We start from the raw sequence: 24,090 nt of genomic DNA, 5'->3' as shown, positions 1-24,090 counted from the left end.
TTCTTGCCTCACCCCTTGGCCCCACACTGAACCTAGCCAGGGTCCCCCGAAGCACAGAGGTCCCTTCTTTGTCCTCCCTACACCCCGCCACACTGCACCTGCTGGCATAGGAAGGTCCTCCAGGGACACTGCAGGGCGTGCAGGGTCACCAGGGTCACCAGGCGGCCTCCTGCCTCTTGGGCCCCGTCCCACACCACTCAGGAGTCTTGAGTCAGCTAAGCTCGTGTCCCCTCCCGTCTGTGCCCGGGAGAGAAGACCCCGGCTGCCCGCCCTGGAGCCCACCTCTGGCATGTTTATGTGTTTGGTTTTTCAAATGTCAACAATTAGCTAATCTCCGGCTTCGCTGCTGTTGCCCCAACAGCCTGCGTCCTCGAAGCACTCGCGTCGCCGCCAAGGCGCTAATGCCAAGGGCTCCCGGGCGCTCCGAGGACCTGCTAATGGCCCTGGAAGCAGCGCCCCTAATTAGAAAATCGCATTCCTTAAACGCCGCCAAGTGCCTTCCCTCCAGCAGCCTCAATCCATAATTGTCTTCACTTTGCAGAAAATTTCGACGCCAGGCTCTCGCGGATCGACATCGCCAACACGCTGCGGGAGCAAGTGCAGGACCTGTTCAACAAGAAGTATGGTGAGCGCCCCAGCCCCGCCTCCACCAGGGCTGTGTGTAAGAGAGGGCAGACAGTGAGGGACCTCAGGAGCTCTGCAGAAAAAGCAGGCTGCTCAAGAGAACGGGCGCTCACCTTAGGCTGGGGTACAGCTCGTGAAAGGGGCGCAGCTCAGGGGCGAGCACTCACCATGTGCACAAGGCCTGGGCCTGGGTTTGACTCCCAGCACCTCGCACATGCGGAAACTCACGCATTCACGCACACACACGGGCCCACCCAAGTTCAAGTGGAAGGCCACAGGCTCCAGTTCTGCATGGAGAAGTATCAGTGCAACATTAAGAGGAGCCTGTGACGTGGGAGAAGTATTGGTGAAGCTGTCTGTGGACAGTACAGCTGGCCATGGGTCATGACATAGGAAGTACAGTGGGAGGGTAGCCTTCAGGATCAGCTGGATTCAGCAGCTCAGGCATGCCCTAGCTGTCTGTTTCTGTGGTGTGGACATAGCCTCAGGCCGGCAGAATGGCTGCAGCAGCTCCAGGCATCTCTTCTGCATGCTTGGGAAGGAGAGGGCTGGGTCTTCCTTGAGATTCTCAGGGAGCCAGTTCATTTATTTCCTAGAATTCCCTGAAAGCCCTCTCCTTGTTTCTCATTGGTCCTTTTTGAGTCACATGTCTGTTCCTTACCCAATCCCTGCTTCAGGGGCATGGTCAGCGCCCCTTGGCTCAGGCACAGGTTACCTGACCTGTCATTGTGGCAAGGGGGAAGGCAGATGGTGTGGACACTCCAGCTGTTAGCCAGGGAGAAGGGGCCGAGCCCCACCAAGGAGGGAAGTCGGGACACAGGTGACGGGCTCCCCTTAGGGGAGGAGATTGAAGGGCGAGGCGCGCTCGGGCAGGTGACGAAGGAGTCTGCTGTCGAAAATCGGCCTCTGGGACGGCCTAGGAGCCACCCATGGGCAGTGAAGCCCTCTGTGTGACACTGCAGTGCTGCCACATGCTCACATTTGCTGTAGGTACCTCACACGTTCCAACCCTTGGAATCTGTGATGCCAACAGCACCTGGGGACTGAGGACCTGTGGTGATAGAAATATGGGGACTTTTCTTTTTTGTTGTTGTTGTTGTTTGTTTGTTTTTTAACTTAATGTGGTGCTGGGGAGCCCAGGGCCTCCCACAGGCCGGGCCAGCCCCGAGTGGTCATGATGTGTCCATGTAGGTCCATCCATCATTCGTCACAGATGAGCCGCTGTGACACAGAAGCCCTTCCTTGGGGATGCTCTGCATGGGGTCAGGGTAGTGGGGCTCTCTGTTCCCTGCTCTCCGTTTTACTGTGAATCTAAAACTGCTGTAAAATAATAGTCTTTGTTTAAAAAAAAGGATGAAGGAGAAGGCGGGGCTGGGTGGGGCGCCGCGTCTTAGCTCACGTGGGTTCAGTCCCCATCACCAAGAAAAGAAGACAGGCACACCTGGAACCCCAGCAGCTCGGGAGTCTGAAGCAGGAGGGTCGCAAGTTCAAGGCCAGCCTCAGCAACTTAGCAAGGCCCTGTCTCAATTAAAAAATAAAAAAGGCTGCATCCAGCCCCTGGGTTCCGTCCCCAGCAGCAGAAAAGAAAGAGGAGGAGGGTAGAAGCAGGGAGAGACTTTGAGGGGGAGCATGGCCACACTTGCTCAAAGAACCACAAGTGTCCCCTGGCTCGGCCAACGTGGAGGCCATCGGCCATCACACTTATCTGTTTATCTATCGTGTTGTGTATTTTCATCTCAAAAAGGGCCTGTGTGTAATGGCCTAGGGACCAGCCGGCCACAGGCAGATACGGAGCTCGGAACAGGCTGGAGGCCACGGAGGCTGTGGGGAAGGGAAGGGGCTGCCGAGGGGCACAGCCCTGCCCTTTGGAGACAGAATGTTCTAGATTGAGATATGGTAGAAATAGTCTCGAACGTGGTGACTGATAAACCACTGGAGGATCCACCTTAAAATGGCGGATTTTGTGGCTCACCAGCTACACCCCAATCACAGGACCCTGCAGCTGGGAAGTGGCAGGTACCCAGGATGCACAAAGACAGGATTCGTGCTCGCCAGGTGCAGCGCACACCTTGGGCTCTGAGCTTCTTGGAGGCCAGAGCAAAAAGGGACACAGGGTCTGCAGTTCCCAGTGTCCATGAGATGAAAATTAGCTCATCGCACCAAAAATCTCATCTGTCCCATCCCCATTGTCCCTGGCCCCATCGGCCCAGCCCTGTCCTGCAGTGCTGGGGGTGGTACTTTCAGTTAGCTCCTGCCCTCGGGGAGGGGATTCCTGAGGTGGCCAGGTGCAGCTGAGCCCTGGATGTTCAGGTCAGCTGTGGGGTGTCCAGGGCTGAGAACCCACACCTGCCCCCCGGCAGCCAGCACCACGGCCCCCAGTGGGTTGGGGACACGCCAACCTGGGAGGCACCAGTCCAGCTGTGAGGAAAGGCTGGCTGGAGTGGAGAGCTGCAGCCCTCCCCAGAGTGTTAGTGACGAAAAACTAGGGACAGCCCGAGTGCTGGCAGCACCCTGGCTGGCTGGGCCTGGTGCTCCCGCCCCCAGATGGAATGTGCCTGCTAGAACCAGGGCAGGCCAAGCCGTGTCCCTGTCATAGGCAGCCGGGCCATAGGCACGCATCCCCCAGTGGGGCTCACAGATCTTGGCTCTGAGGCTGAGAAAGCCCCCGGCTCCCCTCCTGTCACCCAAGGGCCCTCTCCACCCTCTGCACACCTGCACCATCTCCTTCCTGATGGTCAGGACTGTCCCTCTCGCCCACAGGGGAGGCCCTGGGCATCAAGTATCCCGTCCAGGTGCCCTACAAGCGCATCAAGAGCAACCCTGGCTCGGTGATCATTGAGGGGCTGCCCCCGGGAATCCCGTTCCGGAAACCCTGCACCTTCGGTTCCCAGAACCTGGAGAGGATCCTTGCTGTGGCTGACAAGATCAAGTTCACCGTCACCAGGTGCCGGGGGAGGGGGGGACGCAGGGTTGGCCAGGGTGGAGCCTTTCCCCGGATCCTGCCTCGCCGCTGGTTGGGGGCCTTCCCCGCTCCATCCTGGGGCACTGGAGATGGACCACTGGCTTTCCCTAAACTGGCCACCCCACTACCACTCCAAAGCAGGGGTGGCCTCTGAGCACCTTCTGCTCAGCGCCGCCCAGTGGCACCCATCCTTGCTCCCTAGCTCCAAGAGAGGCCTTCATCCCACGCACACAGTCACCTGGGGTCCTTGATGAGATGCAGGCTGTGCCACAGGAGGTCTGAGGTGGCCCCAGAGTTCCTAGCCCACACAGACGTGGCCAGTGCCTCTGTGTCCCAGTGGCTCCCTGCTGTCCACCCGCCCCCACCCTGAGCCCCCTCTCTTTCTCTTCCAGGCCCTTTCAAGGACTCATCCCCAAGCCTGGTAAGAGGCCTGCCGGGAGGGGCGCTGGGCATGGGGGGCTGGCCCTGTCCTGGGCCTAGAGGTTGGAGCCGAGTCCACTGTGGGACATGGGTTCTGGGCTCTGGACCAGAGCCGGGCTGCAGTCCTGCCTCAACTGACTATGGGGACTCGAGCTTGGTGGTGAGATGGGGGAGCCAGCTGCCTGGATGACGAGGCCCCTGCTGACCCCTTCAGTACACCATGCCCTCCGCAGGTGGACGGGTAGTGATGTGACAGCTCCTGTCAGCGCAGGGACCCCAACGAGGGGCAAGGGAGAGGGGAGTCCTGGCGGAGAGGGCACGGGGAGGCTGAGCCGCTCCAGGGGCTCCCCAGAGCCCGGCTGTGTCTCCGGAGCCCTCGGATGGAGAGGTTCAGGAAGGTGGCAGTGGATGGGCGGCTTGAGTAGCAGCTGTGGCCCGAGTGCCTGAGGTCCAGAGCTCCCTGGCGCTGGCCCACCCGGACATTTACCATGGGCACCTTTATACCTCTTTGGAGGACTTGGAGGGCCGGGCCATGTTCTGGGATTGGAGTGACCAGGGCGGGCAGAGAGGAGGCCTCTCCAGGACCCCTCAGACTGCGGAGGGGAGACTGGGCTCTCAGTCGCAGCCAGTCCCCTGTCACAGCGGGGCTGTGCCTGCGCCAGCCTGCTGAGGCCTGGGCAGGCCAGAGCAGAGCCCGAGGCCGTCAGGCCGCCACAGCGGAAATGAGCGTTTCCCCAGGAAGCAGGATGGGGACAGCAGGACAGGGCCGGGAAGTGACCGTCACAGGATCATGACGGCATCACGGGGTGCACTTGCAGAGCCTCCTGTGCACCAGCCAGGGTCCTGGACATGCCTCCCAGGGCTTCCCGGGGACCGCCCTGCCGGGGACCGCGAGATCTCTGTGCTCTCTGTCCTCCTAACTTGGGGCTCGCATCGCGGCCCAGCGCTGGCCGGCCCCTGCAGGGTGTCGCCTTGTGGGACTCAGCCCCGTTGGCGTTGGTCCTGCTGCGCGGGCAGCCTGGGAGGATGGCCAGGCCTCCCTCTGCAGGCGAGAGCGGGGAGTGAGGCGCCACCGGCCAGTCTGCTCCCTTTTGCAGGAGGAGAGCCCTGGGCTATGCCCATTTTTAAGTGGGTTTGGCAACAGGAAAGGAAGGGTCATGCTCGCCCCGGGGGCAGGTTCAGCCCTCGGCCCTGTTCTATGGGGCAGAGGAAGCCTGAGAGCCCTCACCCCGCACGCATGTCCTGAAGCCTCTCTCCTGCCTTCCTGTGGGAAGGCACCGGGAGTGTGGGCAGCAGCTCATTCAGAGAAGCCCCTTGGAGTGACCAGCAGGCTTTGGGGAGTAGCCGGGGGAGGGCTCCTGACAGCCCCTCGTCTGGCCTCTAGGTCCCTCTGTGCCCAGGGAGCCCTCTGAAGGTCCAGGGCAGGGCAGGAGGGTGGAGCCAGGGGGCCGGGGGTGTGCTGGGCAGGGTGCTAGGGTGAGGTGTGGGGAACGGGGACTTCCCCTTGGGTGGTAGGAGGACACTATTAAGAATGGCCCAGGAGCCAGGTGCAGTGGCCCTATAATCCCGACAACTCAGGAGGCTGAGGCAGGAGGATCCTGAGTTCAAAGCCCCAGCAACTTAGAGAGGCCCTCAGCACCTCAGTGAGACCGTGTCTCTAAATAAAAAAATAAAAAGGGTGGGTGTGGCTCAGTGGTAGAGACCCTGGGTTCAGTCCCCAGTGCTGAAGAAAGACATCCTGAGCACTAGAGGAACAAAGTCCCCATGTGGTGGGGACAACGAGGAGCAGATCTGAGTGGCAGGCAGTGAGGCCTGCAAACCAGGGACCGTCCGCCCGAGACACGTGGCTGGCAGCCATCATAGCGAGTGAACTTGGCTCATGAACCTGGTTGACGGTGGGTGTGTGAGCCATGGTTCAAGCCTGCGCCCCGGGACCTCCAGCGCCTGGGTGTGGAGAGAGGGGACCTCATAGGCCTGAAGCCCAGGGGGATGCCGCCACAGGGGAGGCCATGACGCCTGGGACCATGGAGGGGGCAGCTCACAGGTGGGGGAGGCCTGGGTCACTGTGCGGCAGTGTCCTGCGGGTGGGGGTGGGAGAGGAGCCACCGAGCTGCAGAGGGCCTTTAGCCAGGGCCGGGAGGGAGCGATGGCCCCTAGGGATAGTGGGGAGGCTGGGGGTGGCAGGAGGAGCCGCCCACTAGGGGCGGGGGCGGGGGCGGGGGACTGCCATCTTTCCCAGGAAGGGCCACCAGACCGTGGAATGAGGGCTAGAAAGAAGAAAAGGGCCTGGGAAGTTTGACCGCTGGTCACCGAGAGGCAAGGAGGGGTCTGGGCTGCCCAGGCCTGTCTGTCTGCAGCTGAAGTCCCCGGAAGGGGCCGGAGCAGGTTGGTCTCCACGCCAGGGTGAGGCCGCCTGCTGCAGAGACCAGCCCTCTCCCCTGCACTGGGGCCAGGGAAGGGTCTGGGCTGTCACCTCCCAGGGCCAGCCACCCACATCCTGGCAGGGAAAGCTCCCTCCCTGGCTGCCCCACACTTGCCGGGTGCCTGGGTGCCAGGCCTGGGGCTGCCAGCCTCCCCCAGACTCCAGCTGCCCCTGGGAGGGGGGGAGGTGCTGTCAAGGGTCCCATCTGTAGCTGAGCAAACCAAGCCACAGCGAGGCAGAGTCTCCGTGGCCTGAGCCTGGGCGCTGGGGACGTGGGGCAGCAGGGGGCAGAGTTAGCAGAGCTGCGGCCAGAATCACACGGGGCCTTGACCGGAAGGCCAGGCCGGCCAGGCTGACAACAGGCTTGATTTTGTGGCATTGAGGGGTTTTTCAGCCACCCACATGACATCAGGAGGTTTTCATGGTCTTGCGGTTACCGTGGTAGGCTAGAGAAGGAAGATCTGGGCACTGGAGCCAAGGGAGGGTGGTGGGCAGCGGCAGTGGGCAGTAGGTCTCTGGTGAGGGGAAGCCAGACGGGAGGAGGGTGGAAACTTCCAGAAGGGTGAAGGTGGTACTGGTCCTCAAGGCAGGGTCTGCAGGCCTGGGAGACACCTGGGGACATGGGTGCAGCTGGTGGGGTCCGAGTGGTGGTTGACGCAGTCAGGGTGGCCATGGGGTGGGGGCAGTGGCCACCCTGAGGAACAGAGCCAGCGCAGAGTTTGTGGGTCAGGGGAACCGAGCCAAGAACATGGGGGTAGCCAGGCGCAGGGGGCGCTCATCTGTGATCCTTGCGGCTGGGGAAGCCAAGGCAGGAGGACTGCGAGGTCAAAGGCAGCCTCAGCAGCTCAGCTAAAGAAGATGCAGAGAGGCCTGGGATGTGGCTCAGCGGTAGAGCACCCTGGGTCTCATCACCAGTATCAAAAACAATTTTTTTTTTTTATTTAAAAAAAAAAAAACTTTTTTAAAAGCCATGAAAGATAGTAAGCTCCCCGTCACTCGAGGCATTTAAGCCAAGCTGGGGCAGGCACTCACTAGGGAGGCCATTTCCGACAGGGCTCCCTGCAGGTGGGGACAGAAGGGCTCTTCCTGCCTGTGTCTGAGCCTGAGGTCCCTACCCATGGTGGCTCTCCTCGGGGCCAGTCTGGGGGAAGGGCTGGGGTGGGACCCACTCCCCCTGCAGTGGCAGGCTGCTCCTCTCCCTGTTTGGGAACCTGCTAGCCTGAGTGACAGTCTCGGGAAGCCCCTCCCAGAGCACGGGGACCTCAGAGGCAGAGCAGAGCTGCCGACTTGCTGTGTGACTCCGGCAAGTCAGTTTGCCTGCCTGAGCCTCTGCGACCTCGTCAGACAGTGGGGGACACTGCGGGAACCCCGTGCCCACCCCAGGGCCTCCCTGGGCTCCCATCACGGCCAGAGGGGGAGGGGCAGTGGCGCTCAGCAGGTGGGAGGCGAGAGGCGGCCAGGCTGAGCGTGGAGGGCCTGGAAGGCCCGGCTTTGCAGCGTGGACTGGACCCTGCAGACCCGGCCTTGGCAAGCTCTTGCGCTGACGTCCCCGCAGCTCCCCGAGCCTGAGCAGCCCGCGGGCCCCAGCTTGATTGAGGATGTCCCTGTGGTTCACTCGGAACGTCCCACTAAGTTTCAGTTGAAGGCAGGGTCGGATCACGAGCTGCTAAGATGGCCACTTCACTCTGCGCAGCTCAGGCCTCCAGCATGCTCTGGGGCCCGGCTGGAGCAGCTCAGCTGTGGCGAAAGGCCTACCCAGCGAGGGCTGTGGTCCTGGGACCCAGGTGGACAGGGCCCCAGAGCTGCTGCTAGGCCTCTCTCTGTGGGGTCTCCTGTCATCCGCAGGTGCTGTGTGCATAGAGAGGGGTTGGACAGTGTCAGCAGCAGGAACAGGTCACTTTTACCCCCTCAGGACTTTTTTCTACCATTTCCGACCTGTATGATCTTGGATAAGTTGACTTACTGCCTGTGAATATGGATAAGTTAACTTTCTAGCTATGATCTTGGATAAGTTAACTTACTGTCTCTGATCTTGGATAAGTTAATTCCACTGGGCCTCCATTTCCTCAGGGTCCCCTGGAACAGGAACACCCTCTGTGATTCCTCCCACCTCTCTCCTGTTGTTGGAGACCCGAGTCCTTTCCATGTCCCTAGTCACTCGGGCACTCACCCCTCAGGGCCTGCCTCCCTTCCCCGACGTCCCCACCCCTCTCCACCCTTGCAACTCTGTCATCTTGAGAGCTCAAAATAAAACCGTCCTTCCTCGGATTTCTAAAGATGTCCTTCCTCGGGTTTCTAAAGATACCCGGCTCCAGCGCCAGCCTGTTTCTCTACTTAATTATCTCTGCTGTGCTTTGTTAATTAGGCCCCGGTAATGATCCCCTTCTGCCTTCCCAGGGAAAGCTGGCATCTGCTGGGCGGGGCTGAGAGGCCTCTGTGGGCAGACACGCCCTGCCCTGCATAGAGTGGGCGCCGTAGGTGGATCCCAGGGACGCGGGGAGGGTGCTCAGCTAGGACAGGCAGTGAGGGTGGTCCAGGCCACCGGAACAGCCTGGTCCTTCCACCTGGGCTGGGCTGTACTGAGGTCAGCGCGTGGTGCTGCGGTCACCAGGCACCTGGCCCATGCAGGTCTTGTCAAATGGTGGAAGCCCACAGGGTGGGGTGGGGGACACTCAGGTGGCAGAACAGAAGGTAGGGATGGGGACACAGCCCAATCTCTGTAAGTGCCATGGGGACTGGCCAGCAGGGGGCCAGCACAGGCACAGTCACACTGTCTGTGAGCAACAGAGACACCGGGCCAGGTCCTGGTGTCCGGGGCTGGCCTCTTGATTGACACTGATTTTAAAAAAGAAAGAAAGAAACAAAAGTAAAAACCTGCGTCATGGGGCTCACCTCCTGATGGGGACATAAAGGGACAATCTGCAAAGCCGGAAGTGCTGTGGACATGCTCTGGTGAGGGCGGGGCTTGAGGCGCTCCGTCTCCCGGCAGCGCTGGGTCGAACCCGGGGCCTCACACATGTGTTCTACACGGCGCTGAACCCCAGGCCTAGGCAGGTGGTGGCCCAGGAGTCGCCCCAGAGTAGAAGCCTGAAGGAAGCAGCGCTGACCAGGGAGCAGGGAAAAGCATTGCAGGCGGAGAAGGCCCCTCTGCAAAGGCCCTGGGGTCACCTGCCAAGTGTTGAAGAAAGATCAGGGGAAATTGCCAGAGATGAGGCAAGAACAGGAGGGAAGATGGTGTGTGAGCCGAGGAAGGGCCGGCTTGGGACTTGCGACTTGCGAGCCAGTGCAGCTCTGGGCAGGGGGCGCGGGCAGGCTCCCCCACTCAGGGTTGAGAGGAGCCCCCTGGCTGTGGGGCCCAGGACAGGCAGGGCTAAGAGCAGTTGCTGTCGGGCAGTCCCTGACTCTGGGTGTCTTTTGTAGCTAAAGCCCAAAGAATTTGCTGATGCGGGCTGTGGGGGCAGCCAGGGCCAGCACGCTTCTGGCCGGAGGAGGAGCTCTCAGGGCAGAAGCTGGGGTCCAGGGGAGCAGCCACAGCCAGAGGCGTAACTAGATTCCCGAGCTCGGACCTGGTGTTTAAAGCCCTGGGACAGTGAGGTCACCCGGGAATGTCCCAGTCAGCTCTTTCACACTGTGACTGAAAGACACAACAAGAACAATTAGAGGAAAGGACGTTTTGGGGGGGCTCAGTCCATGTACAGCCAGGTCCATTGTCTGGGCCCAGGGTGAGGCAGGGCAAGGCCACCCCTAGGGGCCACCTCTTCCAGCCACACCCCACCTGCTCCAGTCACCACCCAGTTATGACTCCACTGTCCCACAGGAGCTTCTGGGGCCACCGCACATCTAAACCGTGATGGAGTATGTAGGGCCCGGCACCCAGAGGCTGGTTAGTGTCCTACAGGTCGGTGGGTGCTGCTCCTTGGTGACAGAAGACACAGTCCCCTGCCTAGGGCTGCCGCTGCCACACAGAGTGGAGAGGGAACAGAGATACCCGCTGTGACCCGTGAAGTCAGGGCACCCCAAGTCCCTGTTATTGGCCCCGTGAAGCTGAGTTTTCCGTGACCTTTCTGCGGGGACCTGGGATGGGACAGGGAAGGCCAGAAGGAATTTGGCAGGCAGCATGGGGACGCCTTGGCCAGGTGTGGGGCTCCGCGCCTTCGAGCCCAGTTCTTCAGGAGGCTGAGGCAGGGGGGTGGCTTGAGCCGGGCATCAGGGCCGGCCTGGGCAGCACAGGGAGACCCCGCTTCAGGGAGGAGAGTGGGAAACTGGTCCCTCAGCGAGGCCCTGTTTGGCGGGGGGCAGTGAGCTTTGTCCCCTAAATATCGGGGCCCTCAGTGGACTTCAGCAAGGGGACGCCGAGCCGGGTGGATGCACCGAGAGCTGTTTGGCAGGTGGTAGGCACAGGGAGGCTGGGCTGTAGGCTGGACCTTCAGGACGTTTCTCTGTGAAAGTGGCCCATTGTGGTGGCCAACTGGACTTAGTGGCTTAAGACATCTGTGTGCTACCTTCTGGTTCAGAGGCCAGAAGTCCAGCGCTAGTCTCAGGAGGCTGAAGTCAGGCTGGGCTGCCTCCTCCTGGTGGATGGGGCTGGGGGTCCATGTCCTTTCCTTGTCCAGCTTTAGAGACCTCCTCCTTCTGGCCTCCATCTTAGAAGTAGCTCCCTCCAAACTCTTCCAGCTGAGGTCTCTGGAGTGACCGGTGAGAGCAGGAGCAGGGACCCAGGAGAGGCGCAGGGAGGAAGGAGGTGTGCAGGGTCCTGTCACAGGCTGGCTGTGTGCGTGTGCACAGAGACGCTTAGCCCGAGCAGGGCTACCCATCACTCACGCTCCGCGCGGGGCTCACCAGTGCACCTGCTTGTGGGTGCCCAGCGCACACCTAGACGGCCACCCTGTGCACACACCTGCTCCCTGGGCCCGGGGTCCCAGCAGAATAGCCGCGATGCTGGCTTCCAGTCCACCCGAGCCCAGGACCTCACCCGTCACCCCCCAAAGCCTGCCCAGGCTCCACCTCAGTGCCTGTGTCCTGCTGAAGGGTGAGTGTCAGTCTGCTGACCCGTCTCCCAGCTGGACACCACACCCCAAGTTCCCTTTGGACTTAGCAGAGGCCTCACACGTAGAAGGTTCTCTAAGGCTGAATAAGCCGGGACCGCGGTGCACGCCTGTCACCATCTGTCCATTGGGGCAGGTGGCCCATCCTTATGGGTGGTCAGGAGTCTGAAGGCGTGTTGTGTAACCCTGATTTGCTATCATGACCAGGTCACTTGGGCATGGGGACCATAATGGGGTCTTCAGGCCCTGGACTCCCCAGGGGCTGGGGACAACAGCACCCCCTGGTGGTGCTCCTGATCCTGTCTGCACCACCCAGCGTGGAGTCAGAACTGGCAGATCCCCTGGTGTCCAAAGGACAGCGAGGCCCAGCGGGTGGTCGTGAGCCACATCCCAAGTGCCAGGGCCAGTGTGCAGCAGCCCCTGTCCTGGGATCTGTGCCCTCTCCTGTCCCCACCGCACATGAAGCAACAGCTCAGAAAACCAGAGCAGACCCCGGTCCTCCCAGGCTGGCTGGCCTCACTCCTGTGGGCAGAGGCTGCAGGCCAGGTGACAGGGCGCTTGCAGCTTCCCCAGGTTGCTGTTTGGCGGTGGGCACCACCAGGCGACCATGACGGAGGTGGGGGGCAGATGTCTCCCATGTGGCCTCCGATTGTCCTGAGCCCCACCCGAGGAGAGGTGGGGCCCAGGGCTGAGCCACCCTCTGGTGCCTCATCTAACTGGCACCCCAGCCCCAGGCAGGAAGGCCCCGGGAGAGTGTGGGCTGCACGTGGGCATGGGGGGCACCAGGGCCCGCTCCTGCCTGTCCTGGCTCTGAGCCCGTCCCACCCACAGGCTTCTAAGTGCTCTGTGAAAGGGCGGCATGAGTGCCACCCCAGCAGCCCCCCACTACAGTCTTGGACTCGGGGACTTGATAGCTCTGGTGTGTCTGGGCCCTGAGGGGTTGAGAAGAGCCCTGGGGACCCAGAGAAGGGACAGTTTCAAGGGACTTGGTGAAGGCTCTCAGGAGCAGGTCTGAGAACCCCTCCACACCAGTGCACCGTGAGCAGGGGGCGTGCGGTGCATCTTGACGTCTTTCCTTACAGCCCCAGGGAGCTTGAGAGCGAACTTCAGAGGCCTAGAAAATTTTCATTTGTGAAATTTACCTTCCTGGGACTATAGGAGGATTGAGGCCTGGAACTAAGGACAGCAGGGACATCCTGACTGGTGGCAGGGATCTGAAACTTTCGTAGTGCTCTTCTGCATGTGATACTAGATCCTGCAACGGGCCAGGATTCCCCCTGGAAGATATGGACACTGAGGCCCAGAGAGGTTGAGTGACCTTCCAAGTCCCACTCAACATTAGGGTTAGACTCAGGGTCGTCTTGCTGTCTGTCCTGGGCCAGGGACCCTCCTCATCGCTGGCCCTGAAGACCCCCTTCAGGCAGGACACACCCTTCACCTCCCCTGTGGCCTAGGCCTGCTAACGTGCCTGGAAGAGCGGCCACCGCTGCCCTGACCTGCCGGCTGGGCGTTTCTGTGCCTGCTCACAGGCCCTGCTGCTGTCACTGCTACAGACAAGACTGTGAGAGGGACTTGCCCAGGGTCACAGCTGAGGACAGAGGCGGGATTTGAACCTGGGCAGCCAGAGTCTCGGAGGTCCTCGGGCTGTGGCCACCCTGCGGTGTCCCCGGCAGGTCCTGGGTTCCCTGATCTTTGTCTTGCCTGTGAGCAGACCCAGAGGCACAGCCTGCCCAGTCCTGGCTACTGCTGCCCACAACAGCCCCAGGCTTCCTGGTGATAGCCACAGTCCAGACAATGGGTGTGCCACGGCCTGGTTGTGGGGAAGGGCCACTCCCGGCCACAGAACCCACTGGCTGGGCCATCTGGATCTGCAGGGATCTCGGCTCCTCCCGCAGGCTGACCAAGGCATGGGGGCAAGCCACCTCCGTCACAGGCAGTGGCCACAGTTCACATCAGGAAAGGCCACGCTGCTGGGCACCTCCCTTCCCCAAGTTGCCCTTCCCCCTGTTCAGCAGGGAGGGCGGGTCCCGGGGCTGGAGAGGGTGCCCATCTGTGGTCAGGGTTCCTCCCAGAGCTGCTCCCTCCTTTGCCCGCACTGCCCAAGGAGTGGCCTCGAGTTCCCAGAGGGCAGGGTCTCCTCCCCCTCTCCAGCCTTCCCTGCCCCATTTCGCTCCAAAACTCACCCCTTAAGAAAAATCTTGCTGGGCTCAGTGGCCCCACCTGTGATCCCAGCTCCTTGGGAGGCTGAGACAGGAGGCTCCCAGGTTCACGGCCAGCGGGGGCCCCTGCGTGCTGAGCAAGTGCTCATCCCAGCCCAGGGCCAGGCCCCCCAGGAAGCAGGGGAGGCTTCCTCTGGGGCATCTTGAGCCAAGCATCCACAGGACCCCAGGGCTCCTGGTGCCTCTTATGCCTCACACCCGCTTCCGAAGTCCCAGTGAGGAGTCTCAGCGTGCGGTGAGGCTGCAGCCCAGTTCCTCGGGTCCCTTGTGGCTGTCACCTCTGAGAACCCATCTCTGGCCCCCAGCTGGGTCAGGCCCCTGCCACTTGCTCCTGTCGGCCACCTAGTGGCAGTTGGCAGACCCGACTGCCATCTCCTAAGGCAACTAGGTGTCCCACAGCACGCAAGGGCAGGGCTGGGTGTGGGCAGTTGGGGTCAGCTTTTCTATCGCCAGGACCAAAAGGCCTGACGAGGACAATTTTGGAGGAGGAAAAGTTCACTCGGGGCTCACGGTGTCCGATGTTGAAGTTGCCCTAAGCTAAAGAGCAAAGAAAAAGCTTTATTTCTGAGCACTTTGGGAACAAGCAGGGGAATGTACGGTACGGAAATATCTTCCAAATGGGTACGATCGGATTCACTGGTGCTGGACAGAATACTCCGTCCGCACACAGCACTGGCCCCAGCGCACTGGCCTCGAGGTCAGAAGGAACATTGTGGCAGAAGAGGGTGGCAGAGGGGAGCAGCTGGGGACGTGGCATCAGGAAGCAGAGGGACAGGGCTCCTCTGGCCACACCCCCGTCTGCAGTCACCACCCAGCTAATCCCCCACAGGCTTGACACGCTGAGGGGCCAAGGATGTCACCACCCAGTGGCTCGCCTCTGAACTTTCTTGTACTGTCTCACACAGAAGCTTTGGGGTCACCTCACACCACGTCCCCTGCTAGGTCCCCAGGGACAGCACCCTGTCCAGCTTGAATGGCGCTGTAGAAACATCCCTGGGGAATGACATGGGCCAGCTCTGACTGAGTCCTGGCCCTCCACAGCTGGGTGTCCAGCCCAGGACAGTGCGGCTCAGGTCTCCATCTCAGGACTCCATCTTAGCCTCTCTGTCCACACCGCCCTCGGGCCACAGGGCCAGGTCAGGTCTGCTGCACCCTGTGTGCACAAGGCAGCCACCCCTGTCCTTGCTTGGTGACCACAGAGGCCTCGGCTCAGAGGGCCCTGTCTTGGGGGTCCCGCCCATTTCCTTTCGAGGTCGAGCTGTGGGTGGTGGGCAGGGGTCACAGGACACCCCACAGACCACGCCTCTCCATGGGGGAGCAGACTCCTGGGACCCAAGGCTTGTGAGGGAGTGGAAAGACCAGGGCTCCGAGGTCAGGCAGATGGACTGGCACTGTCACTTTGTAGCTGGGTGACCTTGGGCCAGTCAACCTCACTGAGCCCGTTTCCTCGGCTGTGATAGGCTTGGCACACATGGGTTTGCAGTCCCGGCCATCTTTCCCTGTCCTGTGTGGGTGCTGCCATGTCTGCCACCACAGGGATCCTCGGTGGCAGGGGACAGGAGGAAAGACTCTGCTGCAGGCCCTTCACCCAGAGCCCATCTGGTCCCTGCCTGGGTCTGGGGAAGGATCAGGCTGGTTCTTACCATATCGGGGTCCTGAAGGCCATTGGGAGGGGGGCCTGGGGTGCTGAGCCAGGGGTCTTGGTGCATCTGAGGAGGACATAGTCCTCTGAGGTGGGGACATGGGGAGGGGTTGTCTGGGACAACTGACACTTACAGTAGGCGTCGGGGACTCAGCAGCCGTTGAGGGGACTCTGGGAAGGGGGGTCAGGCCGAGCCAATGCCCAGCGCCATGCGTTAAGCCCCCCATGGGGGAGTGCATGTGGACAGACCAGGCCCCCAGGCGGGTCTGACGGGCAGGTGGAGCCCGGCCTGGGACCCGCAGCCTGGGTCAGCTCCTCAACAGAACTGGGTCCCCAAGGTCAGAGCAGGAGTTGTCTCCCTGCAGAGGCCCGCCTGTCCCTCTGTCCCCATGGCCAGGGCCCTGGCCCAACACCAGGGACTCCTCTAGGTCAAGGAGCACAGGAAGGGCACGTCCAGGCAGCCAGGAGGGGCTGCGCAAGGACCTTGTGGAGACCCCAGAGGTGGCTCCCACTCAGGCCTGGGCAAGGTGGCCGGGGTGCCCATGCCCGTCTCCTCCAGGACGTTCACAGGTGTCACCAGGCGCTGGCCCAGGCTGGGCTATCGGGCACCTCCCCGTGGGCCACTCCAGGTCAGGGTCACCCTTCAGCCTCTCCCCACCCATCCTGATAGTCCTGGGGGCCACCTCAGACCTGCAGAAGGGGCGGTCACCCCAATTCCCTTCCTATGTCACATCCTAAGAGTCTCTGTTGCACCTGGAGAGGCTGTGACTAGTGACACCCCTGGCGTCACCCTGGGCTGTGCCTCCTCTGATCTGAGGGTGCTGCTTGGGAAGTGTGGGGTGCACGGGGGGAGCCCAGAGACACAGGCCAGGGGCCCCTCGCAGGAGAGGCCTGTGGGGACCCTCAAGCCCCCCGTCTTCCTCGGCAGATGAGGATGACGCCAACAGGCTCGGGGAGAAGGTGATCCTCCGGGAGCAGGTGAAGGAGCTCTTCAACGAAAAGTACGGTCAGTGTCCCCTGCGGCCATGCGGGTCTGCAGGCCAGCCCTGGGCACCCCCTACAGCCCACCCAGACAGATCTGCCCTCATTGGCCCTGCGAGTTTATTGACTGTGACACCTTCCTGGGGTGAGATGGCAGCTGAGCCCTCCCCCTAGAGATGTGACCAGAGACCACTGTCCCCCTCACCCTCCAGGGGAGGCCCTGGGCCTGAACCGCCCGGTGCTGGTTCCTTACAAGCTGATCCGAGACAGCCCAGACGCTGTGGAGGTCACGGGCCTGCCCGATGACATCCCTTTCCGGAACCCCAACACCTATGACATCCACCGGCTGGAGAAGATCCTGAAGGCCCGGGAACATGTGCGCATGGTCATCATCAACCAGCTCCAGTGAGTGATCGGCACCAGGGGCCGTGGGAGAGGGGACTCGTGGAGACCAGCCCCACCAGGGTTGGGGGTCCCTGATCAAAAGGCCAGAAGCCAAAAATCATTTATTTGACAGTTTTCAGATTTAAAAGCAGTACATGCCACCAGGTACAGTGGCGCACACCTGTAATGCCAGTGACCCCAGAGGCTGAGGCAGGAGGATCGCAAGTTCAAGGCCAGCCTCAGCAACTTAGCGAGGCCTAAGAAACTTAGTGAGACCCTGTCTCAAAATTAGAAATGTAAGAGGCTGGGGGCATGGCTCAAGGGTAGATCCCCAGTGCCAAAAATAAATACCTGCCCGCACAGGTGGCCAAGTTGAGAATTAGAACAAGGAAACAGAGACCTACAGTTTTCCTAGCACGGGCAACACTGTGGTACATTTTTGGGGTGAGCATATTTGGGTTTTGGTGTTTTTGTGGTACTGAGGATTGAATGTTGGGGTGTTCTGCTGCTGAGCTACATCCCAGCTGTTTTTTATTGTTGTTTTTATAATTTTGAGACACAGCCTTGCTAAGTTGCTGAGGCTGGCCTTGAACTTGGGATCCTCCTGCCTCCCAAGACCTCTGGGATGACAGGCATGCGCCAGTGCACCCAGCTGGCTCAGGGTTTTAGAGATTGCGGTGCCTGGTCACTTGGTCCTGTTGCTTTGGGCCTGTGGCAGCACATGACATCCCAGCAGGCTCGAGTGTGAGGACCGCAGAGGCTGTAGCTCATGTTCAGGGAGCAGGTGAGGAGGGGGCGCCTCATTTCTGACCCCACCTCATCCCTTTCTTTTCCAGGCCTTTTGCAGAACTCTGCAACGATGCCAAGGTGCCAGGTGAGTTGGAGGCTGAGGCGGCCACCCTTCTGCCTCAGGGGGACCAGAGTCCAGAGAACTTAGTTGTCTGCCAGCAGACACAGGTGGCAGTATCTAGTGATAGGGGAGCTGCTCTCAGGCAGAGGCAGTGCCTCAGGAGGATGTGGTGGCCTGGGGAGGGATCTTTAGGCCACCGGTGCCACTACACCGAGAGACCCATGGTGGCACCTGATATTTTTCCATCTCCATAATCCCAGTGACTGTATCCTGAGGCTGAGGCAGGCGGATCACAAATTCAAAGCCGTCCTCAGCGGTTCAGCCAGGCCCTGTCTCAAAACATAAAAAGGGCTGAGGACGTGGCTCGGTGATTAAGAGCACCTGGGTCCCATCCCCCCTGCAGCCTTTAGGTTCCCATGCGGTTAAGCCCCAAACACGAATTCTGTAGCGCACAGGACCGTGCTCAGGGGTACAGCCCTGTCCCACCGCTCAAGGCCAGCCTCAATCCTCAGCCTGGCAATAAAAGAAAGGAAGATAAGGGCTGGGGATGTGGCTCAAGCGGTAGCGCGCTCGCCTGGCATGCGTGCGGCCCGGGTTCGATCCTCAGCACCACATACAAACAAAGATGTTGTGTCCGCCGAAAACTAAAAAATAAACATTAAAAAAATTCTCTCTCTTTAAAAAAAAAAAAAAGAAAAGAAAAGAAAGAAAGGAAGATAAAAGACTCCAATAGCACATAGGTACAAAGCTTTGCTGTGAGTCTCATACGTGCATATCCACTTACCCAGCAGCAACGAAATACCTAGAGTCCTACTGTGTGCTAGCCTTGTGTGCTAAGTCCCCCATTTTGACTCAGAGAAGTTGATACATTAGGCTTCTGTGCCCCAGAGATTCTTTCTACTGGGGTGCACCTGTTGTGCAGAGGAGCTTTCAGCTCAGTAGTCACACAATTAGGACCTGTCCCCAGTCTCTGAGCATTGGCTGGGTGCCAGACACTGTGCCAAGAGCCGTGCACAAGCCAGGCACCATGGCACACACCTGTGATCACAGCTGCTCAGGAGGCTGAGGCAAGAGGATCACGAGTTCAAAGCCAGCCTCAGCAACTTAGCAAGGCGCTAAGCAACTCATTGAGACCCTGTCTAATAAAATACAGAAAAGAGCTGGGGATAGGGCTCAGAGGTCAAGTGTCCCTGAATTCAATCCCTGGTACCAAAAAAATAAAAAGAAAAAAGATGGGATGTGGCTCAGTGGGAGAGAGTGCCCTGGGTTCAGTCCCCAATAATAACAACAACAACAACAAAAAACAGGCGGTGGGGGAGAGCTTTGTGCAGTATCTCATGGGTCTCGCCGCAAGATGCAGACTGGCCCTGAACTCCTGGGCTCAAGCAATCCTCCTGCCTCAGCCTCCCAAACAGCTGGGACTCTAGGCATGTGCCACCAGGCCCAGCTGCCTGCAAGACCTATTCATACCGCACTCCCAAGGCTGCGGGCAGGACGGGTACTGGCCCCAGGAAGGGAGCTGGGCATTCTGGGGAGCCGGAGGGGGAACCAGGGCCCGCACTGAGCCTCTGGGGAGGTCGACCTGGAAGCCGCTGATGCAGGGTGAGCCAGGCAGGCAGGTGGTGGGAGCCGGAGCCAGAGCGGGAGCCAGTGGCCCTGGGTGGGTCTGCAGAGGAGCATAGTCTTGACCACGGGGCGGGCTGATGTCTGCAGTGCTGACCCTGACCCTGAAAGCCCGGCCTCCTGCAGGGAGCTCCCAGGCTGAGAGAAGCCCCCTACCCGCACCATCCCCCCTCAGCAGCCTTTCTCCCCCCAGCCAAAGACAGCAACGTCCCCAAGCGCAAGAGAAAGCGGGTCTCCGAAGGCAACTCCGTCTCCTCCTCCTCCTCGTCCTCCTCCTCGTCCTCCAACCCGGAGTCTGTGGCCCCCACCAACCAGATCTCACTCGTGGTAAAGTTGCACAGACCTGGACTCCGCCAAGCTTCTCTCTGGCCTCTGCCCCTCGCTCGGGCGGGGCTGCCTGCTCCAGGAGGTGGGGTGGGGGCTCCTCGGGGAGGCTCTGGGCTCTGAGCAGGCCCTCCTGCCTCCCGGTGCAGCTGCCTCAGCCTGTCCCCCCATGAGACAGCCCCTCCTGCCAGTGCTCACAGACAGGACCCAGGGTCTGTCCGAGCCTCAGCAGGCTCCTCGAGGTGGGGGTGTCACCCCGCTGTGTAGAAGAAGACAACAGGATTCAAGGGTGGACCAACCCATGCTGGATGGAGAGCCCAGCTCCAGAATTCCATCAGTGCCACTGTGTTACGCGCATCTGTCTCTCCTGTCCAAGGGAAAACCCCATTAGGGACACACCTGGCTTAGCAACCCTGAGTCCAGCCAGGCACGGTGGCGAAGGCCTGTAGTCCCAGAGACTCAGGAGGCTGAGGCAGGAGGATCACAAGTTTGAGGCCAGCCTCTTCAACTTGGCAAGACCCTCAAAACACAAAATCAAAAGGGCTGGGATGCAGCTCAGGGGTAGAGCACCCTGGGTTCAATCCCCAGTTCCAGGGGGAAAAAATAAATCTTGAGTCCTAATGGGGGGGATATTTGAGCACATTTGAAAATGACCTTAGGGCTTCTTGGTTCCGTGACCACACTGTCTCCCCCAACCCTTCACTGGAGCCCCTGAAGTCCAGACTTTGACCTTGTCCCTGCCTGAATGTCTGGATGCCCATAGAGGATTCCCACCTCCACACACAGCCCAGGGACAGGACAGCTTCCTCAGCCCCCTGCCACCGTGCCCCTGACTGTCCACACAAGGAGTCTCTGGGACACAGGTGGGAAGTCATAGACCCCCAGCCCACCTTCTCAGCTACTGCTGAACTGTGTGACCTTGGAGAGGTCACATCCCCTCTCTGGGCTTCAATGGCCCCAAAATAAATTGGGCATAGGAAGCCCTTGACGGAGCAGAGCTCAGCGTCTGGTGTCCTCTCTGCATCACCTGGAGTCCTAACCCGGTACATTTGTCCCCTCTCTCTAGCAATGGCCAATGTACATGGTGGACTATGCCGGCCTCAACACGCAGCTTCCGGGACCTCTTAATTACTAGACCTCAGAGCTGACCCAGGACCTCACTCAGAAAGACTAAAGGAAATGTAATTTATGTACAAAGTGTATATTCGGATATGTATCGATGCCTTTTAGTTTTTCCAATGATTTTTACACTATATTCCTGCCGCGAAGGCCTTTTTAAATAAGTAAAAAAAAAAAAAAAAAGTTGGCTTTGCTCTTCACTGTGTGTGTTCTCTTCTGATTGTGACTGCCGCTGGGGACAGGCAGAGGAGGCCCAGTTCAGGCCCCACTGTCTAGGGACAGACATCATTCGTTTCTTTGCCACCAGGGGCATGGGACCTGAGGACAAGAAGCCACAGGAGACAGAAGAGCCACCGACAGGACTCCACCAGGCAGTGGCCTGAGCCACAAGTCTTGGGTCTTCTGCCAGTTACATGAAGCCACCTCCCCACCCTACAGCCTGCCTGTGAGCTGGGACCTGGGGGGGGTCCCTCATCCTTCCTGCTTGGGGCTGAGCTGGCACAGGCAGGAGTGACAGCAGGGACCCCCTGGGCCCAGGACCTAGGTGAAGTCTGGGTGTCGAGGCATGAGCCCATAATCCCAGCTACTCAGAGGTTCAAGGCCAGCCTGGACGACACAGCAAGACCCTGTCTCGGAGGCCTGGTGTGATGGGGCTCTGGAGGCTGAGACAGGAGGACTGCAAGTTCAAAGCCAGCCTCAGCAAAAAGCGAGGCGCTAAGCAACTCAGTGAGACCCTGTCTCTAAAATACAAAATAGGGCTGGGGAGGTGGCTCAGTGGTTGAGTGCCCCTGAGTTCAATCCCTGGTACAAAAAAAAAAAAAAAAAAACCTGTCTCTGGGGAAAAAGGTGCTGGGGAAGTGGCTCAGGTAGAGCACAAGCTCAGGGGGGAAAGGTGCTGATTAGATGATCCTTGTGTTAAGTACACGTCCAGTAGGTCACCCTGGCGGGATGGAGACCTCTTGGGCAAGGCTTTTGGGTGGACCATGAGGCAGGGGGGGATCTTTTTTATTTTTGGGGGGTGTGCTGGGGATTGAGCCCAGGGCCTTGTGCCTGAGGCGGGTGCTCCACCAACTGAGCTCCATCCCCAGCCCGACTGGGAGATCTCTAGGGTCTCAGCTGCCTCTCACAGCATTTTGGTAGAAGGTGAAAAGTTAGGGAGAGGACAGGACTGGGGGCAGGAAGAGGGGTCACAGAGCCTGTAGCACAGGATCCTCCACTCCCATCACAGGTGGAGAGGACAGGCCCTGGGGCAGAGGGCCCTGGGGCACAAAGCAGGGTGACCTCATCTTGAGCGAAGTCAGGACACTCCAAGCTGAGGCTTGGGAGGAGGCCCAGTGCACAGGTGGGGACATCTGCACTGTCCAGGAATAAGGAGGGGCTGCAGGAGCAAGACGCTGTGGCTGGAGGTGGCATGAAGGGCTGGGTGGGGACTAGGGTCGCCTGCACGGGCTGAACTGGGTACCTCTTGGGCAGTGCACTGCAGGCCCTCTCCCTGCAGCCCCAGTGTGCCTGTGCAAGGCGACTTCCAGAGAGAAGATGGGGGGGGGGGCTGCCGTTTGGGAGCGTGTGTCTGGAGAAAGCAGCAGTGGTGGGGTGTGAGGCGAAGGGCACTGGGAGGCCCCACACTGGTCCTCTCAGGGAGAGACTTAAGAAGGGGGGGGGGGGGCAGCAGCCTTTAGGGAGGCGTGGGGTGGGGCGACTGGAGAGCAGGGCTCAAGGTGACCCTGGGGTCTGGCTCCAACAGTGGGCCGAGTGGCCCTCGGCTCAAGTTGGCCCAGGCGCCCCTGCCACCCTGTGGGTCTCCTGGGCCCAGCTTCTGGCCTGGGATTCCTCCTGGAAAGACTTGAAACACCGCCCGGGGCCCAGCCGGGCCAGACTGTCCCTCTCTGCTGGTGCCACCCCAGCCAGTCAGCTGCCAGCAGGCCTCCTCCTCTCCAGACAGGGCGGAGGAGCCCCGGACCTCCACTCCTGCCCGCGCCTGGCCTCCTTTCCTCTCCAGGATGCTGGTGGCCTCCCTCCGGGCCGCACTCTCCCTGCCTGTGAAACCCCGCAGACAGGCTGGCCCCAGCCACCTGGCCTCCGCCCCTCCCCTGCGACAGTTCCCGGGACTCCGGATTCAAGAAACCAAACCCACTGCGGCGGCTTCCCAGCACCGCCAGGGACAAAGACGAGCCGCCGGGGCCTCCCCTTCCCGGGCGGCCCCTCCCGGTCTCTTGCGCCACCCCCAGGCTGGAGCCCGGGCGGCCACTTGGCGCCCCCGCCACCGCTGGCGCCGCTGGGCCGTCTACACCGCCCGCCCAGCCCGGCGCGCTCAGATTTGCAGCCCGCGCCAGAAACGGCTCCTGCCGGGCCTGGGCGGAGGGCGCGGCGGTGCGGCCCCAGCTGGGCAGCGCGGTGCGCGGGCCGCAGGCGGCAAGGCCTCGCTGGGCTCCGGGTCGCGCCCCCGGGCAGGCTCCGCCGATGAAGCGGGTCGGAGCGGCCAACAGCGCGGGATCCAGGGACGGGGAAGCCGCGAAGACCACCCTCCCCGCCCGCCGAGGCCACCCGCGGGGCCTTCTCGGTCCCCGGCCCTGCGCGCTGGGAGGTGGACCCGGCCGAGGCGGCGCGGGCATCGGCGGGCGGCACAGCCCGGTCCCCGGCCCGCGCGCAGCTGCTGCCGCTGCAGCCCCCCGCGCCCCGCACCGGGCTCTTCGCAGGGACTTGATTCCGAGCTCTCAGTCTTTAATTAAACTTCATTTACCGCCATCTGTCGCCGCTCAAAATGGCTCCGTGTTTTGCAACTCTGAATGAGAATTGTTATTGGATTTGTAAACACATCCCCCCGACAAAAAAGAAAACCCACAAAACACTTTCAAAAGTAATAGACGAGCTGCATCTGCAACGGCCTAATTGCCGGGACGCAGTCTGCGGGGCGCGCAATCATTTTATATACAGATTCTTTGTATAAAAATCTGGTATCAATGAAAAGATCAAGATTATAGAAAATGCTGGAATTATATCAGACTGAAAACAGTAATAAAGCAATCATCAGCCCAGAGACAAAGGCGGAGGCAGGGGAGGGAAGAAGGGGATCTGGGCTCAGCCTCACCCCCTCCCTCAGGCACCTCCCTCCTGGCCCAGGTGGCTCCCTGGGGGCTCAGCCAGGAAGGTGAGCTTCCCAACAACCCTGCCAGGTCTCATCCTTTAGGGAATTAAAGCTTTATTAATGGTGCTGGGTGAGGGGCACACACCTGGAATCCCAGTGGCTCGGGAGGCTGAGGCAGGAGTACCAAGGGTTCAAGGCCAGACTCAGCAATTTAGCGGGGACCTAAGCAACTCAGCAAGATCCTGTCCCTAAATAAAAATATTAAAAGGGGTGGGGATGTAGCTCGGTGGTTGAGTGCTCCCAGGTTCAATCCCCAATACTCCCTTCTCCCCTCCAAAAGCTGATTAATGGTATAGGGCTAGGGGGCAGGTCTCAGGTGGAGAAGGGGAG

At 60.5% G+C, this 24,090-nt stretch overlaps 1 protein-coding gene across 8 annotated transcripts in view; it reads left to right on the top strand.

Moving 5' to 3' along the window:
• Gtf2ird1 (GTF2I repeat domain containing 1) overlaps positions 1 to 20,792 on the top strand; it is an 81,314-nt gene extending 60,522 nt beyond the window's left edge. For 5 of the 8 annotated variants that reach the window (XM_046422805.2, XM_046422804.2, XM_058572218.1 and 2 more), the window contains exons 20-27: positions 542 to 625; positions 3,385 to 3,568; positions 3,979 to 4,007; positions 16,263 to 16,340; positions 16,528 to 16,720; positions 17,536 to 17,573; positions 19,366 to 19,499; positions 20,563 to 20,792. In XM_046422805.2, the coding sequence (XP_046278761.1) occupies positions 542 to 625; positions 3,385 to 3,568; positions 3,979 to 4,007; positions 16,263 to 16,340; positions 16,528 to 16,720; positions 17,536 to 17,573; positions 19,366 to 19,499; positions 20,563 to 20,631 (809 nt within the window). In that variant the 3' untranslated portion in view covers positions 20,632 to 20,792. Of the gene's footprint in view, positions 1 to 541; positions 626 to 3,384; positions 3,569 to 3,978; positions 4,008 to 8,273; positions 8,705 to 16,262; positions 16,341 to 16,527; positions 16,721 to 17,535; positions 17,574 to 19,365; positions 19,500 to 20,562 lie in introns of those variants that run through there. The other 3 variants (XM_046422806.2, XM_046422808.2, XM_046422809.2) reach the window with 2 other exon arrangements.
• The last annotated feature ends 3,298 nt before the right edge of the window (positions 20,793 to 24,090 follow it).

The sequence above is a fragment of the Marmota monax genome, unplaced genomic scaffold (genome assembly GCF_021218885.2).
Source record: "Marmota monax isolate L192 unplaced genomic scaffold, Marmota_monax_Labrador192_F-V1.1 WCK01_AAM20220418_F8-fsc00237, whole genome shotgun sequence".
NCBI lineage: Eukaryota > Metazoa > Chordata > Mammalia > Rodentia > Sciuridae > Marmota > Marmota monax.
This window is presented reverse-complemented; position numbering and strand designations above follow the sequence as displayed.